The 18,725-nt window shown below is 40.3% G+C and overlaps 3 protein-coding genes across 3 annotated transcripts in view; 1 reads left to right on the top strand and 2 right to left on the bottom strand.

The window, feature by feature from the left end:
* LOC108101071 (heparan-sulfate 6-O-sulfotransferase 2) overlaps positions 1-18,725 on the bottom strand; it is an 83,032-nt gene that overhangs the window by 8,553 nt on the left and 55,754 nt on the right. Inside the window, exons 3-5 of the mRNA XM_017205263.2 lie at positions 2,097-2,423; positions 901-1,449; positions 651-835 (exon numbers count right to left, since the gene is read on the bottom strand). Coding sequence (XP_017060752.1) covers positions 651-835; positions 901-1,449; positions 2,097-2,423 — 1,061 coding nt within the window. The remainder of the gene's footprint in view (positions 1-650; positions 836-900; positions 1,450-2,096; positions 2,424-18,725) is intronic.
* Positions 5,905-6,523, bottom strand: LOC108101072. The gene is made up of 2 exons (XM_043209225.1): positions 6,435-6,523; positions 5,905-6,364 (listed from the first exon to the last, which is right to left on the bottom strand). The coding sequence occupies exons 1-2, from the start codon at positions 6,514-6,516 to the stop codon at positions 6,093-6,095; spliced, it is 354 nt and encodes a 117-aa protein (XP_043065160.1). The 5' UTR covers positions 6,517-6,523; the 3' UTR covers positions 5,905-6,092.
* LOC108101073 lies at positions 12,857-13,274 on the top strand. The gene is given in 1 exon segment (XM_043209226.1): positions 12,857-13,274. A coding segment is annotated over 1 exon segment (303 nt). The 5' UTR covers positions 12,857-12,928; the 3' UTR covers positions 13,232-13,274.

Raw genomic sequence — 18,725 nt, 5'->3', positions numbered from 1 at the left:
AAGGATTTTACCTTTGTAGGTCCGGCGTGACCTTTTTCAAATGGAAATGAAAATTAAATTGAAAAAGGTTTCCATAATTAGCAGATCCTTTGATGAAGTCAACGCAAAGCAATATAAATGATGTTAATGACAAATTCTCTGCCCCGAGACACCTCCGACGTAATTTTCCCATGCCTGTCCATGCATAACCACCGCTCAATGAACGCGCTAAACAGTAACGCGATCTAATGGTGCTTCCATGGGATCCATTCTCCCTCCCTTCCAAACAATGCGCTTTGCAGGAGCGAGTGTCAACACAAGAAAGAGTAAGAGGGCAACAAAGGACTCGTCGACTGGCTTGGTCCCTGGTGATCAAAGGGGTATCGCACCCTCATGGGATACAAAGCGCTACAAAGGACGCGGACCTGAGTCATCGACCTTCGACCAGACGTCCCGATGATGTTAAGAAAAAGAGGATCTAGAGAACTGGATCTACGACTCTGGTTCGGGTTTTCCAGACCAGGCAAACTTGCTGAGATTGTAACTAACAAGGAGTGTACATAAAACACAAGTAAAGCCTGGTTTCTATCGGCAGATAAGCCAATTAGGTTGGGTGTTATAAATATCTGTACATAGGTTGCGATCCTGATCGAAGGGGTAAGTGTACTTACCGCTGAAAGAGCAAAGTCTTGGCGAAGGCATACAACTCGATGTCCAGGCCATTGAGCTTCTCGATGCGACGCTTTTGGTCGGGTCGAAGGTTCTGGACGGCAGTCGCCGAGATTGTGGTGTTATGCTGCTCGAAGGGAATGGCGAAGCGCAGGTTGAAGGTCTCCTCAAATATGTACTGGGACATCTAACAGAATTGGAAAACAGAACATTAGTTAAACACTCTGAGGAGATATTTATTAGGGGAAATACCTTTTGATATTCAGTCAGTCCAAAGTAGGCCATGGCGGCCAAGTTGCGCTTTGCGCTGGCCAGCATCACGCGATCCCGCTCGTGGGCGGGCATCGATGACTTGTTGTAGCAGCCGACGAGGGCGAGGTCCGCCAGCATGCGGGTCTGCCGGTTGGCCGCCAGATTGGACTCGCAGCCGGCGAACTGGTCCAGGTCCACGTCCAGCCAGTCCTTGCCCTTGTAGCAGGCGGGCAGCTCGGCGGCGGTGGCCTGGCGACCCAGGCACCAGTGGCGCGAACCCTTCCAGGTGGCGCCTCTCCTCACGTGCCGATATTCGGACATGTAGCGCGCAATCGGTTGCCGCAGCAGCGAGATGTAGAAGTACCGCCGCTTGGCCGTCTCCCCCTCGTTCTTGTCCAGCTCCACGTCCACGCAGCTGGTCAGCTCGGTCCAGTCGGCGTGCAGGCCGCACTTCCAGCCCGTCGAGTAGCGGGAGAAGAGCCAGTTCTCGTTGCGGTGCGGTCGGAAGCAGTAGCAGCGCTTCCTCTGCCGCTGGCACTCGCAGGGCCGCTGGAAGTGGTTCATCAAGATATAGGTTACAATGCATATCAAATATTTCAATGAAATTTTAATATAATATAAAGAGAACGGAAGCAAACTTCCATTCTTCAAAGGAAACTATATTTTATTTGTTTTTGCTGAAATTTGAATTCCCTTACAATACATTTTAATCAAATTAGATGAAGAGTTCAATTCGAAGAGATATATGAAAATAACTCAAAACAGCGTCATTTCCTAAACTATACTTGATGCTCTACATTGCACCTATTCTCATAAAAAACCCATTTTTTTAGATTTCAAATAGATAGAATTTAAATTAAGCTTGTGAAATGTTCAAAGGCGTTACCAAAAAATACAATTTTACATTTTATTAGATTACAAATGTCTTTTTATCTCTTTAACAATATTTTAACAAACTCTGACAACAGTACTTTTTCTAATAAATTTTGCAATTTTTCATTGATATTTTGATTTGTCAAAGCAAAGGTTTCTTATAAATTGTTGTTAATTTATGTTATTTGGAGTAAAAAATATTCTGATCGCTGTATCCCAGTTTCAAAGTTTATTTTTAAAAGTAAGAATAAAAACTTAGATAAATTTATGAAATATATAAGGATTTATAAAATAAGAATTATTTTATGAGGTAGCTGGCTCACCTTCAGATCGAGATCCCTGACCAGATGGCGACCGAAGGAGGTGCCGCCCGTCTTCTGGATGTGCAGGAAGACCATCACGTCATGGCCATCCATGTCGAACTGGAAGTCGTCGTTGAGCACATCCTCATAGCTCAGCCCTGCATTGGCGATGATGTTCTGCGGGGCGGAGGATTTCGAGGCCATGGCCGTAATGCCGCCCACATTGTTGCCGTTGCCATTGCCGTTCGCATTACCATTAATGCTATTGGCCTGGTGGAGTGGGAGCTCATTATAGGCGAGGATATCCGAAGACTGCAATATCACGGCGCGTTTGGATAGGGCGCATACCTGCGGTTAAAGAGGAGAGAAAACATTTAATATTACATGGAGCTGAAAGCGAACCAATATCGATGGTGCAACGCACATTAAGTTAAGCCCTCCACGTCGACTTCAATATACACGAAGTAAGTCCATTTTAAGCGATGCACTCTGCACAGAACAGAGTTCAAAAATGTTTTACACAGTTTCACCTTTAATTTTTACTACCGCCCAAGGCCTTCAAGTAAATTTATTGGCTGAAAAATGTGCATGTGCGGGAGTGTTTATTTTACGCATTAATTAAATGCACATCAGGATTAAATGCATATTTTTGGTTCCACGCAGGTGGGTCCTCCATCAACTCACAACTTCATTTAACGCAGAGTGAAGGCTTGTGAAATTTTTCCATTCACTCCGCCGTTTTTTCTTTGTCGATATCACTCTTTTTGCTTGGCAGAATGTGCACTTTTATTTATGGCACGCACTCAAGGCTTATTAATATCGAACAACGGATAATCCCCTTTTCATTGCACTCACAACAATTAAATTGAATATGAGCTGTTTGAAGGAATTTTATATTCGCCTGGCATAGTATTGATGGAGGTGGCATGGAAACACACATAACTTGAAGGCCAGTGAATATTTTGTGGCATATTTTAAGGCTGTTCGAAATGCGAAAGGATCAAAGTAAAGGGAGGATTTCGAGGTGGGAAAACCTTATGGGTTTTTGAATGTATTGGTTTATGGTTGGATATCTATTCTTATAAGGTTTATAGTAAAATACAGTACAATATTTTTATTAAACTGTCGACTGTAGATGTTTTTTAAAAGGTGAATAGTGCATATATACTTGCACTTCTAATTATTATTATGAATATTACATACTCAGTACTTTCAAGTTCTTTGATTGTTTTATTAAAAATTTATTTATTTCATAATTTATAAAATAAATAATTTTATTTAAGGTAGAATAACTTTACAACCAACTAACAAACCCTTGAAGCTTAAAATCACATCTATTTTTGTTTTTTAGAAAAGAAATGAATAAAATTTTCGGTTGTATACATTCAAAATAGATTCATAAGTCAGACAAAGTAAACTTTTTTCTGCTTTTGTCACCCACAGCTGCTATAAAATTTATATCTGCAGAAATATTTGAACCGTTTTAGACAGCCAACTATTTGCATTTAGAAGTTTATAATTAGAACAAGTTTGGCCCCAGCAGCTCCTCCTTGTTGTTATCATTATTTGTCAATTTTCCCGACAGCCAGGCCTCAACAAAAGATAAAAGCAGAGCCCAGCTGTCCACAAGTCGAAACTCCTACACATTGACAAGCGAACGGCCTGGATACATAGTTCTTGGCAATCAAACTAGACAAAAGTTTCTCGATTAAAATGAGCAACTTTTGTGAAATTCTCTTATCTGACAATTTCCGCTGCTTAGTGAAACCGAAATGAGCAGAACACGCAACAAGAAAAATGGAGAAAACAACCGAGGAAAACTCAGCTCATTAAACAATTGGCAGGCGGGCGGAATTGTTGTTGGCCATAAGGAATTAAGAGCTCCGTGGGTTTCCATGGTCCTTGGTCCTTGCCTCCTTATCTTCCAGTCCTTGCCCCACCAAATTGTGTTTCTGTGTATGTGTGTATTTGTGGAAGCAAGAATGCGTGTAAGCTTGTTTCCATAAAAGTTCACCATTTAAATGGCCAGAAAAGCGAGAGATGAGAAGAAAAAACGCTCAACCAAAGAGGTGTGCTGCCCTGGGGGTGAAAAGTTTTGAATTTATTGTGGGCACCACAGCGGACCAAGTCGATTATAGAGGGAAAAGGGACAAGGAAAGCGGACCCGGCGCTTTAGCCGGAGTCTTGTCCAAGGGCTCTTTACCGTAATCCCCTTTGTGGCTCGAGTTCGATTTATTTGTTTCTGATATATATTGTTGTCAAGTTGTTTAGTGGCTTAAGATAGTTACCAGCACTTCAAATGAGCTCTTAAAAAACAGGACTTACTCCTCTTTCTTTGTCCAGCGAATCACAATATTTTAACAACAAAACCAGAGTGAGGCAATATGGAAAAGAGCGACAATGGGAGCTTAATAACAGGCAATAAATTAAAACATAATAAATTTATATGGAGCACCACGTTAAAACGCATTAAATACAATTTTGTGCCGCAAAAAAATGAGACAAAAATCTACCACTAATGGGTAATTTAATTTTATTTCGGTGCTGCGCCAACGAAACTTAAATGGAAGCCGTCCAAAAGGCCCACAGCCGCCACAAAAAAATAATAATAATAACAGTTTTGTGTCTGCCATCGTGTGAGCACTTTGCCTGGGGTTTAATTGCTTTTATGCCTTCCCATTAAAATCCGCTCGAAAGCCCATCGCCAGTCTTCCGAAATAATATAATAATAACCATTTTGTGCTAAATTTGTTAGAAATTTATGCGCATTTGGACACAGCGCACACATAGCGGAAGTATTAACGTTTAATTCAGCTTAGCGGAAATGCAAAACGTTTTCCGTGCTCTTTTGGGATCAAATTGTGAGCCAATAGAAATTTATAAAATATGCTAAATAATTGATTGGCATGACATGAACAAACATTCATCGGAAGTCCATTTTCATAGTTATCCAAAAGAGCGTAAATTGAAATAGAACACAAATGGCAGTGTAATTCCCTAGTTAAAAGATTACAATATTTAGTTTGAGTGCGTATTTAAAATGTGATTACACTTACGCAATTGATTTGCTAGTGATCCAATAAATACATTGTATTTTTCACTCTTTGGGGACTTCCCCGGTTAAATTATTTACCATCACTTATACATATGAGAAATTCAGGCAACCGTAAAGGTTGACTTCATAAAATGTCAATAGCTTTTGTTCTATTTATGAAAGTTGGCAATCACTTTGCTGCTGATTACATTCATAAAAGTTAACGACAGGCGGCAATAAAACCAAGCTGAAAAATAAAAATGTCGAGCAATAATTTCCATTCATAAAGTAAAGTGCAAGCAAACAAATGTCACATATCAAAAGCCAGAAACCAGAAAGCAAGTGAAAAGAACGTAAAAAGAGCGAAAGTAACTGCGGCTAAATTAATATTTATGTGCTAGAAGAAGAAAAATCTGAGAGCAGAGATTTAAGATTGTATGCTTTATGAACTGGCGGCGGCCACAAAAACCAAACAAGAGCGAAGTTCCCCCTGAAATGGGGTCAGGACACCGACAGCGTCGTAAATCTCGAGCACCGCAAAAATCAACAATAAAACTTTCGCTGCTAAAAACATAGAATTCCCAAGACACAATATCGCGTTGTTGTCATAAAAAGAAAGAGAGCTGCAACCAAGTGGTTGAATCGGCAATGGAAACGAAGCACAAACAGGGCCGTAAAAATCCTGTCGCATGGAAATTGACGAAGACAAAAATGCGGAAGAAGCAGGTCAGCGGATATAAACCGAAATATTCTACAATTTATTTTATCTTTTATTTAGTGTAAACGCGTCTTTAATAAATTTAAGTCCCATGGAAACTTGGAATCATTTTTACTCAAGTTATTTACAATCCATCGCTTATTCCTTGCAGATATTCATAGGGCGTTAATAAGAATATTACACTCGACAAATAATTATTAAGTTAGCAAATTATAACATGCCACTCTCTGATGAAGCAAAACACAGGCTGCAATACTATTTTACCTTAATTTGTTGTATTACTTTTACTTATATTAAAATTCCTGAGAACGACACTTTGCTGAAATGGAATTGGCAGTTGCGGAATTGGCCTTAACCGTTTACACCCTATGGCAGGCACACATCGGTTGTCGATATCGTGCCGGATGTATCCGAACTTGCAGCCACATCCCAGTTTGCATCTCTTGAGGAAAACGCAGAGCGGTTCATTGATGTACGGATATGAACATCTAGGCTCGGTGCACGGCAAACAGGCTCGCTCCTCATTCTCCCCGCAAGCTGACAAAGCGAGTATAAAAGGAGCGGCGATTCTTAACTTGTTTTGGCCACCATTTTTCCGCTTACCCACGTTCACTTTGCGGGTCAGAAGCGCAACCATTGAGCAGCAGAAATAGCTGCAAAAGCAACAAAGTTGTTTGGCGATCAAACATGGACAATGTGTGAAACGCAAGCCGCGTTTTGAAAACAAAAGCATTCAGAGTCATTAGCAAAACGAATTGTTTGGCTAAAACGATTAGCAATGGTTTAAGAGGGCGGTTTCTGGAGTTTTGAAAACAATTTGTATAAACAAATCAATAAATGATATTCAACCAACTTGCTTTGCTTTTTAATTTTATTCTTTGAAGTTTTCAAATTTAAATAATAGTTACACAACCAGAAATAGTCTCCAAGTATTTTCAACAACTTTTTCCTGATTCCTCTCAAAAACCGCATTTTGCTGCTTTTAATAGTTCAGACTGTCATTGGTTAGATATAAATGTTAAGGGGCATCCGCTCCGACGATGGCCGGCCGTTCCAGTGGTCAACAGGCACTCGGACATGCACATATCCGCCGACAGATATAGAAAGTGTCCCGCCAAAGGGCTATTGAAACTGTCATTTGGGCCAGCGGAGGTAAACAGAAAATCCAAAGCCCTTTTACGGTGTAGATAAAGCTGTACTCTGACCTCTGACCACCGCTGTCTGGGGTTTGAAAAACGGAAAATGGTAAATGGTAAAAAATATTACCCAAACTGGCTAGCCAGAATCGCACAGACGCGTAGGTGATAAATGAGGGTAGGGTTCTGCATTTGATTATCATTTAAACAAATATTCAGCTGAAATTGCGGTGGCTGGTGAAATTTACAATGAAAATTGTGTAGATTGCGGGCATTACAATGGCTCGCATCGCATGGTTTATGAAGTTTTGGCATGCCAAAGCCCCTTCTCATTGTTTGTGCGAGTGTGGGTGTGTGTGTGGGTTTAGGCCAAGTCACGCTATTAGCGGGCAATGTAAATATTTTAAGGCCTGCTTTTGTGCGCTGCTCATTTGCTCTTGTCGAGGCCACTTGTTTGACTTGGTCCTGTGGACAATAACCCCAGCAACTTCAGCTCATTGAAATACATTTCAATTAAAGGTTTAGCTGAGGGGAATCCTGGGAATGCTGGAGCTATGAAAACGGTCTGTCAACGGCGTCGCCACTCAGTTGGCAGGCAATTCGGCTAAAAGCGGTCGGGCCTCTCGGCTCGTCTATCTTGTGAAGAGCAAAAACCATTGACAATTTGCATAAATAAACCATTTTATATTTTCTTTTTTTTTTTTTGCCGACCCACCACTGACCCCTTTTCTTGGTTTTTATTTTTCTAAGGTTTTTCCTTAGCCGAGCGATTGAGAGGCAGAGGCTAATATTTTTGCCCTTTTTTTGTGGGCCGCCCTGGCGCTCAGCAACAGAAAAGTTGGTGGCACAATAATAGCTGTGGAAGCTGCGGCAACAGCAGGACACAGATTGCGATGATGGGGCCACATGGAGCGAAGGCGCATTTTTAGTTTGGCCTTTCGCAGACGATGATGCGAGATGACGAAGGCCTCGGAAGGGCAAATGATGCTATAACTCTGAGGAAGCCATGGCAAATGAAATGAAATATGAACGCGTTTGGATTGGCTATCAAGTGAGCAGATCCCTTTTAGTAGGACTCACTTTGGCCAAGAGCTTGGGGCCATAATCGCTAAGACTGAAGGATTCCCAGCTTGAAAAGGGAAATAAATTGATTCCCTTCGAAAATCAAGTATCCTCTTAGGATGCCTGTTATGACGCACCTTTTTTGGATTCTGCCCAACATGATTGAGAAGTTGTTGGCTTTCAAATGCTTGCCATCCCATTTGTCAAAGTGTCGTTTTGTCAGGGTCTCCGAACTTGCCATCTCCGAGACCCGTCACGTATAACTATTTCTGATTTCAGATTTCGGGCGTTAAATCATTGACAGTTGCTTATGTTTTCAATGGCTTTTCTATTACATCTGCGGACGATGGCCACAAGAAACTAAAATGAATTATGGCGGTGCTATTTATTATTTCCTCCATTCGTTTCGCCTTTTTTCAGTCGTTTTGTTTGCCTAAGGGCCCGAAACGTTGAAAGCTAATCTATTTTAAGTGGCTGTAAAGCATTCAAGGATGCAGGATATAGGGATGTGTTCTAAGAGCTGGCGAGTGTGTGAGTGCTCCTTTAATGAAATGTAGCATAATATTTTCATTTCGACCGGAGCATGTGTGTGTGTGTGATAAGCGTGTAAATCCCCAAAAATAGCCAAAGACAAGCTCAAATCCCACAAGCATATACGAGTGGGGATGCGGAGAGGAAGAAGTTGGTGGCGACGACCAGTGACCATAAATCCGAGTAAAATGTATTTTGACATTTTGCACGCAAAGCGTCTGGCAGAAACTAACTAAGCGTGTGCCGCATTCACACAGTCCTACATGCTATACACGCCCCAAAACGAAAGGTCATTCCAATGATGATGGGAAAGGACATCGGACGGACCGACGGACGGACGAACTGGCGGGCTGCCTGGGATTTGCCATGAAGTGTTAACATGCGATAACAGCGGCAACGAATAAAACACAATGAAGCGCAACTGATGAGGATGCGGTGAACGGGCGGCATTCGAACGGGGGACCTTGATGATGTCTAATGCGAAAGGAAAGACCCAAATCCCAACCGAACCCAATCCCATCCCATCCCGAAATTGAAACACAGACCGCAAACGAAATCAGTCTTGGACTCCGGCTTCATTTTCGTTGACGGCTTCGACCGGAGTAAACGAAGTGAAATGGCTTGAAACGAATGATAAGAACAAAATCAATGCCCCTATTTTTGTTTTTACACTTTTCACCTTGGCATTGAGTTATGAAATTCGAAATAGCTGCATTCAGTGACCATTTCCTGAGTTATTTCCATTGGCCAAAAGGTGACATTACAAACATTTTTTGAATTCAAGGGAGAGATGAAAAGTACCTCCTAACTTAACATTTCGCAGTACCCTGATCCGTAATTTTATGTTGCCTAGAAGAACTGCAAACTTTGCAACTAAAAAATAAAGAACTTTATCTTCTCGTGACATGCTTCGTTTTGGTCTACAAAAAACAAAACAAAAAAACATTTTAATTACCTTTTTTCCTGCAACATAAAACAGTGACTTTATTTCGTAAAAAAAAAGCGGAACAAAAAACATGAAGCTCTAACCAGTAAACATTTTTTCACGCTCATAAACTCTGGGGGAAATTGTTTGGGTTTCCCCGGTGTGGGTGAGGAGTGTGACATAATGGAGGTGGCGGGCATTCGGGAAATGGGAAAAACTGAAGGAGAACGCCGACGAGAACCAGGAGGAGCCAGCAGTTTTCTGTGGGCTCCTTGGTCGCACTGTCACGGTCATAAAAATGTGCAAAGTATTTTGTATGGCGTTACCTTCACCCACACGCTGCCAAAGCTAATAATAAGCGAGGGCATGAAAATGGTTTTAATGCATAGGGCAGAGAGAAAAAAAAGCGCTCATGGAAACAATTTTCTTGTTAAGTGGACTTTTGGACTTTACATTTTCCTCGCTGGCGCTGCTGTTCGTTGCGGGGCAACTGTTTCACATTTGCTTTTATTGTGCTCAAGTTGGCGCGTAAATTTAAATGAAAGCCCATTTTTTCCCCGACATTTACGGGCTGGGGGTTGCAGGCTAAGCATTTCCGCGGACTTTGGTCATTTTTCATTTACTTCCGGAGATGCCAGGTATGGATTTTCATACGGCTTTAAACGGAAGTCCCTTAATCATAGGTTATTCCCGAGCATTAAAGATCCGAGACTGGCAAATAAGCTATGGTTCGTCAGTCAAATTTAAATATTAAATTGGAACAGGAAAAGTGAAAAGAATTAATTTAAGGCAAAATGGATGAACAGAACACAAGGAATAATGCACGTATAACAGCTTTGACATTCACGCGACCGCAACCTGTAATTAAACTCTGTTTCTCTTTTTTATTGACTAACAATATTATTTAATTTTTTCGCTGCTCATCTGTCGCAGACACGCTGTGAAAAAACTGCTTTCTCAATCAAATTACTCATACGCCGGGTATACAGAATTTAATTCGGATATTTCAACTTTGAACATTTACTGCGCATTCTGGCACTGTCATCTTTTTGCCACAATTCAATTTTCGTATGACATTTGTTTTGGCAGGACATGAAAAATGGTCAAATGTTTTCCCATAATGCGATTTCCTTAACGTTTTCTTTTATGTGTTTGTGTTTATGTGTGATTCGCCTGAAAAATGCTGATTGAAATGTCAAACAAAAAAAAAAAACCAAAGAAAAGGAAAAACATCGGATTTGTCCTTTTTTATTTTTTCCATCAACATTATTTCTCCTTTGCTGTTTGTTCGTATGCTTTTATTTTGTTCCCGGTTCTGGTCCGTTTTGTTTCGTGTTTGCAGCTGATTTGATTTGGCTTTCGGCCATTGTCCCTGGCCAGCTCTGTTTTGTTGGTAACCGTTCGCACTTTAATCAAAATGGGAAAGAATGCCCTGGCTAATCTGCTAAGCGTTTTGTGCCCCTTGGGAATCTGTTTTTCCTCCTTTTGTTGTTATTATTGTCGTGAAGTCGGGCGAAGCACTTAACGTATTATCCAAATGCCAGTATAGCGTTTCCGGAAACCGACTCCGAAGAGTCTGCCGGACTGTCATAACCGGACACCACAACGTAACTTAATTGGGATTTTGTTTGTAATTGAAACTGAAAACTAAACTACACATTGTCTGGCCATCAGCTGCACACAGTGTCCAATTATAATTTAATTAAATTCGAAGCACTTTATATGCAACTATTTTCGGCAGTTGCTGGCCCAACACATTCCACTCCGTCTGGCATCTCAAAACTCCACGCCGGAGTCGTGTCAGTGGTCGGACCGGGCACATTCCGGCCACGTTTGTACGTTTTACCATATGTGCACTGGCTGCGATATTCTAGATCTCCGTTGTAGTTGCACTCAGAGAATACTTTGACTTTGGTGAATACAAATCAGTAGTTACGAAAAGGATTTAAGGGCATATCTCGGAATTTGTAAGAGTTTAAATGTTTTGTTTCTTTAATTAAATTCTAATATTTGTAAAAATATTTTATATCTTTGTTCTTTGTGAAGCAAATAATGTAAATTATTTCTAGTAAGGAAATAAATACAAAGGCTGTCTTAAAATTCGCAAAACCAAAATTATATTTCTAAATGATTTCTATTAAATCATTATTACTATTATTCTCTTCAGCTTTGTTTATAGATTTTGCAAATAAACAAACAAGCTTATATAGACTCCATAGAGAGAGACTGTACTAAATTTATATCTTAATTGCACACTGTAGACAACAGGTAAAAACTAAGTCTGGAGGAAGAAATTATTTGTAGTTTATAGGTTTAACTTTATTCTACACCAATTTTGTGATATTTTTATTTTGCCTGCACAGTTGCCTGTTGCCTGTGGATAGGCGGCTACAAAATGTGAAACAATATGCCACAACAATGAAGCGAGTCGTGCAGCAACCCGTGCAACGAGGCGTATGAGTGTTGACTGCCGCACGAAATGCACAAAGTGGGGCGGAGTGGAGCTGAGCTGTTCGCTTGGCTTATTATGCCATTGCATGCAAGGCCGCACCAAATCATTACGAATGACAGCTCATTGTCCTAGAAAGTAAACCATCTTCTGGCAGCTTTAAAACTAAAACGAATGCGACTGCACGGACTGACTAGCAAAATACCTTGAAAGGGAAGGAAAACTTCGTTGCAAATAATAAACCGGACAAAGAACTATCTCACTTGACTTTCTTTATGGGCGGAGATACCTTTGTGGGTGTGACTGTCGGACAGATAAATATTCACATATTTGCCTGTACAAAAATTTGCAAAACGTGCCTGCTTTTGTCTACGATTGCAGTAGATGTTATTGTTTGGTTTCTTGTTGGTTTTGGCTCAATTGTTTGCCCATTCATATACAGCACACAGAAATACACACTATATATAGCACGTGGTTTTTCTCCTGGCCATTATTTGACTTGCTCCCGTTTTTTTTTTTGTTTGTTTATTTACCCAATTCCGGACTTTTGTTGCTGTACTACGCTCATAATGTGTTTATTCGTAGTGTATAATCAATTTGGCCTCTTGTCCAACAAAAGGGCCAGATAAAAAACAAACTGTAAAACAGGTGACTAGATAGCCGCCCTTGGCTTACACGACTGCAACACACCCTACAAGCAAATACAAAAAGCCAACAAAAAAAAGTTTAAAATCACACTTAGTTTTTTGCTGGGGGTATCCTTCACTTTAGGCCAAAACATGCTGGCAACCCGGAGGTGTGCTTTAATTCATTTCTATTCCGTTTTGGCTTGGCATTGCATGCAACTTTCGTTTTTTGTTTTTAGTAGCTGCCATTCCGACTTCACACCACCATATCGCATTCAACAGTGCGGCGATAACCTCGAGTGGCTCGTAAATAATAGCAGGTGGAAACACAAATAACTCACATTCGCAATCAGTCAGTCCGACATCTACGACATGAAGTGGGCCACAATAGTAATTGCAATTATCCTGCTGCTGCCAGCCAGCCAGCAAAGGTAAGCTTTCACCATATTCCGAATGCGATTATCTTAATATTATTGTCACGTTCCTATTAGCTCTGATGTTTTGGTGCTCTCCTACAATCCCACCTATGAAATATGGTTTTTCATGCCAACTGGCAGGCCTAAATATGTTTCCCAAAATGTACAGAATGCCTATTGGTTTGCCAGGACAAAAGGAGGAGTTTGCTACTCTGATTTCTGGTTCTACTGCAAATCTGGTGTTAAAATAAAAGAGTAAATTGATACAAGAGAATAAAATCACAATAAATATTAGCAGTAAATACCAACACCGATTAATTGAATTGAATTGTAACCTGAACTAATTAATTTACTGTATTTCAAAAGTTTTTTCCCACAATCGATAACCCTGCTGACAATATAAAACTTGCTATTATTTTATTAAAATGCCACTTTGCGAACGTGTAATACAACTGCATTTAATAAGGTGTTATCTGAATTTTAAATAATAAGTTCATACTTTGAGGTGTATCGTTGCTTTTGAATATTTTGACTTTTTACTTATGCAAATCTTTTTTAGTGATTTTAAAAATGGATTTTCATTCAATTCAAAACATGAACACTAAAAATTTAAAGCCAACGAAAAATAAATAAACCAAGTAGCATGACAAGGAAGCAATTTCGTTTATTCATACGGTTAGTAAATAATAGCAGAGAAAGCAAAGGTAACTATCAATTAACCTTTCATTAAAAACCCGCTCACAAAATTACAAAACAATGCGATTAACAACTTGATAAATAACATGCATATAATCGTAAATGAACGGTTTGTCAACTTATTTTTTTTGTGTATCTAAAAATCAGAAGAAAAAAATTGTATAATTCATCAAATTAAACGTGAGTTTATACCATTTAAGGTATTTAGATGATGTGATTCCGTTTTGTAATTTTTAATATAATTTTTCGCAACATGCCGTTGGTTGATTACTTTCATTTTTGCCATGCAAACATGTAAGGGCTGACTGAAGAGGGAAATTTGAGTTGCAGTTGGAGTTATTAATATTACGTTTACTTTGGCCAGTGCTTGGACAAGAGCAGACAAAATCAGCAAAAGCAGACATTTTATTGCACCGCCGTGGGGCACAGACTGAAATACAGTCGTTCTGTGAGAGCGAACAGTGTTTCTGTGTGTATTTGCGTGTACACTGCCACTATTTCCCAGTGCTCCCCAACCAGTGCACTTATTTTTTTAAGCATTGCTTTTTTGTTGCATTACGCAGAGGAAATGAAATATGAAATAATTTATGAATCAAGGCGATTGCCGGAGATATAAGAAAGGGAGGAAGCCAGCGGAAGCCGCATCAAAGCAATACCATTGCGCAGTGAAATTTATGATAAATATCAAGGCTATATGAAATGCAAAACAACGGGTGTATATATCAGAAACTCAGAAGGGGAAACGAGTTTGATTGCTTATCCTCCCCCTCGGCGGAGTTTTTTGGTTTTGGGACGACTGCCGGAAACTTTCGCTAGAAAAGCCGGCAACAGTAGAATGAAGTGCATGGAAAATGAGTCATTTGTTGTAGTTGCCGTCACTGCAGCCATCGCACAAAGAACAAGTCAAAAGTGAAGACAAGTTTCCGACAATCCCCGAAACCCGGCTAAGAGTTGAGCTAAACAAAACTGAGAAGTCGGCGAGAAGTCTCAGAAATGTTGAGACTTCAGCATGCTGTTGCGTGTTATGTTTAAATGCATCACTTGTCTCAGCTCACATTATGCGTGAATTGTGCGGACTTAAAAGATTTATTCACTCCTGAAAGTATGCAATGTTTTCTGGCAATGCGCATACGCCATGTAACACAATTTTAAAGCTTATTATTGCTCAGCATAATAACACTATTTAATCATAATTATAACCAAATATATAAATGCATCTAATAAATAGCCAGCTATGTTGGTTAACCCTTTTTTTAATTTAAATAAACCATTGGGTGGCAAACATTTTCCTAAATAATTGACTCGATCAGAGGAATCACCATTGGTAAAGTTTTTCACAAGCTAGTCATTAAAACTGCATGGAATTTCCCACAAAATTTTTCATCAAACCTGTCGCAAAGTTTTGCGGCCGACCGAAAACAGAAAAAAAAATTAAACTTATTCCGAACTAATCAAATTGTCATACTGGTTTGAAAAACTTCGTACCATTGGGAAAACTAACTGCCAACTAAATGTCTGCAAATCAAAACATATTTTATCAGCAAAAAATCGAATATTTCTTGGGGGCATTCAAACTAAAACAAAGTGCCAAATAATCTGTTTTTTCCCTCTCTTTATATCTTTTTGTTTGCACACATTGAAGGCAAATTGATATCGTTAGAATATTTTGCTGGCCAATGTTTTCAATTTATTTCGACAGTTTTTTGGTGAACAAACTGACTTTCCGCATATTAAAACAGTTAGTATTTTACCGGCAATCGATAGCTCTTTGCGGCCAAAGTGATTTTATATTTTCATTTCTCATTTCAATTCCGACCACATATCATCCGCCTTCATTTGCCTAAGCTTCGGCCCAGACATTTTGCCTGATTGTATTTGATATTGGCTTTGCTTTAAATGCATGAAAAAGGAGAGATTGTGCAAGCGATATTTTACGTCCGGTTTCATGTTTAGACAACTTGCCTCATAAATATTTATGAGTATTATGATGCAAAAGTGCTGCAACATAATCAAAATGCTGAGAGGAGCGAAGGCAAAATGCAGGGATGACAAAAAAATGGGGAGCCAAAGCTCAGTGCAATCAATTCAGCCGTGATGGGGTGGCAAAACCGCCGGAGGTCTAAACAGTAGCACAAACAGCCATCCTTGTTATTCTTGATATTCGCATCCGCATTCGCATCCGCGCCAGGAGTGTGAAAATTATACACCGACGACAATAAAAGACGGGCGACATCCACTCCAGCATCCGCATCACTGGGTGCAGTGTCACAAAAGCTTTCATGTCTCGCATTTCCTTCTTGGCCCAATCGAACCGGAGTGAAAAGTGAGCACAGGTAAGCAGGTGGAGCTGCGAATTTCACCGACCCACAGCTGGTCATCTTCAATGTGACAAATATGCAAAATATACAAAAACGACGGCGATGAGCTGGGAATTGCTTGAGCATTGATGCAGCAAAATTGGATTTTTGAATAACAATTTCTGGGAAATCAGTAAGCGAAATTCGAACCATTCAACTTCAATTTCCATTTAGCCAAGTATCTACGAAAGAAATCAAGCAAGGTTCTGAGGAATATGCTCTAGAATTCTGCTCTCAAGTAAGCTTCATCTGTCGCTCATCGGTAAAATTGACAAACAAGTAAAGTTTTTATAAAACGATTTGCAAGCTAGTTGCTAGTTTTTGTCCTTTAATAGTTTTCAAATATGTATCCTAAATAGATTTAATTTATATTTAATATGCAAATGACTTTTAATATTATTTGAATTTCTCCCAAAACACTTTTCTTAAGTTATTATTACAATTCAAGAGAACAAGTAAAGTTTTTATAAAAAGATTTGCAAGCTAGTTGCTAGTTTTTGTCCTTAAATAAATTTTAAATATGTATCCAAAATTGATTTATTTGTATTTATTATGTAAATGGGTTTAAATATAATTTTATAATTTTTCTCAGAATACTTTCCTTAAATTATTATTAAAATTCAAGAGAATTTACCACAAAAACGCCACTGAAATGAAAATTTTATCTCCGACGAAAATAAATCTCCCAACAAAGCATTCCGTCTCCGCACCTACGGATTCAATTGCCAACCGTAAAGTCCGTTCCATAAATAGCCGCAAAATGTTGGACAGTCGCTATATGTGCGCGCGGGCACCGAAAGATGGTCCTCACGGATATTTATTCCATTACCGAGGAAGTGACTTTTGTTTTCTGCTGCCGCCGTCGCTGTCCAAAATGAGCTATTGCCCTCTGCCCGGGACAGAAGCTGGGTACGTGGCTCCTTTCCGGACTCGGACTCCTCTTTTAGGTTGCTCCATCGCCACCGCTGTCCGGTTACCATTCGTTTTGCGGACGGAAATTTACGATTTACACGTATGCCAAATGCAACGGCAATGGCAACGGCAACGGCAACTGCAAATGGGAATTGGGAACAGCAGTCCTGTGCTTTCGGCGATAATGGTTTGCAGGATGCCACTGTTCTTCGTGTTGTTTGTTGGGGGTCTGGTAAAAAGATGCAATCGATGGCAAATAGCGTGGAATACAGTGAGGACCACTGTGTGGCAGGCAGGCTGCCTCAAGTATATGCACCGCACATGGAGACGTGCTGAGAGCTCGAACAATTATTGCCGAGGCTGACAACAATAAGGAAGATGGCATTGAAATTCAATTTCATTGTTGTGCAGAAAGTAACACCCCCTTTTCCCCTTTCCCCCTCCCTTCTCCCCTTTGCCATTCTGTCTTCTGTCTGCTCCTCAAAGCTGTTTACACAATCAGCAGTGTTTGCATGGCCAATGCATTTCCCTTGTTCGCATCTGAACGTATAAAGCCACCGTGGTTAGGGTAACTCGCTTCTGCCTTGGCAGCAGATTTTTGATTTATCGCAACGCACGTTGCAGGACTTAAATCGGGGTTGCTGCTGCTGTTTCATGCAAATTTCCACTCTGTTTTCCCCCACTTTTTTCCCTTCTGAGACAAGCAAAACAGCTACAAATTCGGCTCTGCGCTGGAGAACGACGTAAACAAGCAATTAGAAGGGGGGAAGGGCTGCTGTTCAATTTAAAAACAAAGTGAGGGAATTCAAGCAGGAGAGCTCATTCAAGCTCAAGTTCTTTTCGAATGGGAAAGCGATAGACCAACAAATTAAAGTCCAAATATCAGTTCCTGATTTGAAAATTCTCTTAAAGATTCTCTAGTCATAAATGAATGCACAGAAACACGTGGTTTTTCATTTGGGGTTTTCTGGTTTTGCTCAGATGTGCAATTAACTCAAAACCATAGTCTTGAATATAAATCTCGAACTAATTCACTAAGCAATAAATACACACAAATAAAAACCACAGGATGGTTCTGAACTTGTCAGAGAAACCCAAGTCTTCGGGGTTTTGGCTTTGATTTCCTGTGTTCCCTGAATTCCCTCGTTTCCCACTTACCAATACCAATACCAATGGCAGGTTGTCATTAACAAGCCGAAAGGTCTATTTACCATTTAGGTTCAAAATGGCCAGCAATATGTGAGGATGGTAAGAGGAAAGCAAAGACCTGGAAAGTGCAAAACTAGACAGAGAAATTGGAGAGAGAGAAAGGAAAAGGCACACAACACACTCATGGATGCCAGGAAGATATGCAAATTTTTCCAGCTTTTGTCTACTTGGCTGGGGATATGTTCAGCTCTGGCCTTCTTGCAGCTATTCGTGTTGGACTTGTCCTTCTTCTTTTTCCCCAAAAGCTGTTTCTTGGTTTTTGGCTGATGGCATCGGAATCAGCTCCAGCATCATCAGCATCAGGTGGACCCTTGGTTGGTGCCTCGTTTGCTGATGCGTATCATGATTGCGGCACTTGTAAACAAACAGCAATGGGGAGCAGCAGCAGAAGAGGGGACAGTGACAGCTGATGGACCGCAGAATCAATATGCATTTGAATATGCTGCTGGCTCAGCGGAGGGAGCTCCTCCTCCTCCATGAAGGTCCTGCCCGTTGCCGTGGATGCCGCCGACAGACAACACACACAACTTTCCACGCACGTGACCCCACGTCTCACTTCTCGACATTTATTTGGCCCTT

Source organism: Drosophila ficusphila, unplaced genomic scaffold, assembly GCF_018152265.1.
Source record: "Drosophila ficusphila isolate 14025-0441.05 unplaced genomic scaffold, ASM1815226v1 contig_791, whole genome shotgun sequence".
Lineage (NCBI taxonomy): Eukaryota > Metazoa > Arthropoda > Insecta > Diptera > Drosophilidae > Drosophila > Drosophila ficusphila.
The sequence above is the reverse complement of the archived record's forward strand: the minus strand, read 5'-3'. Positions and strand labels throughout refer to the sequence as shown.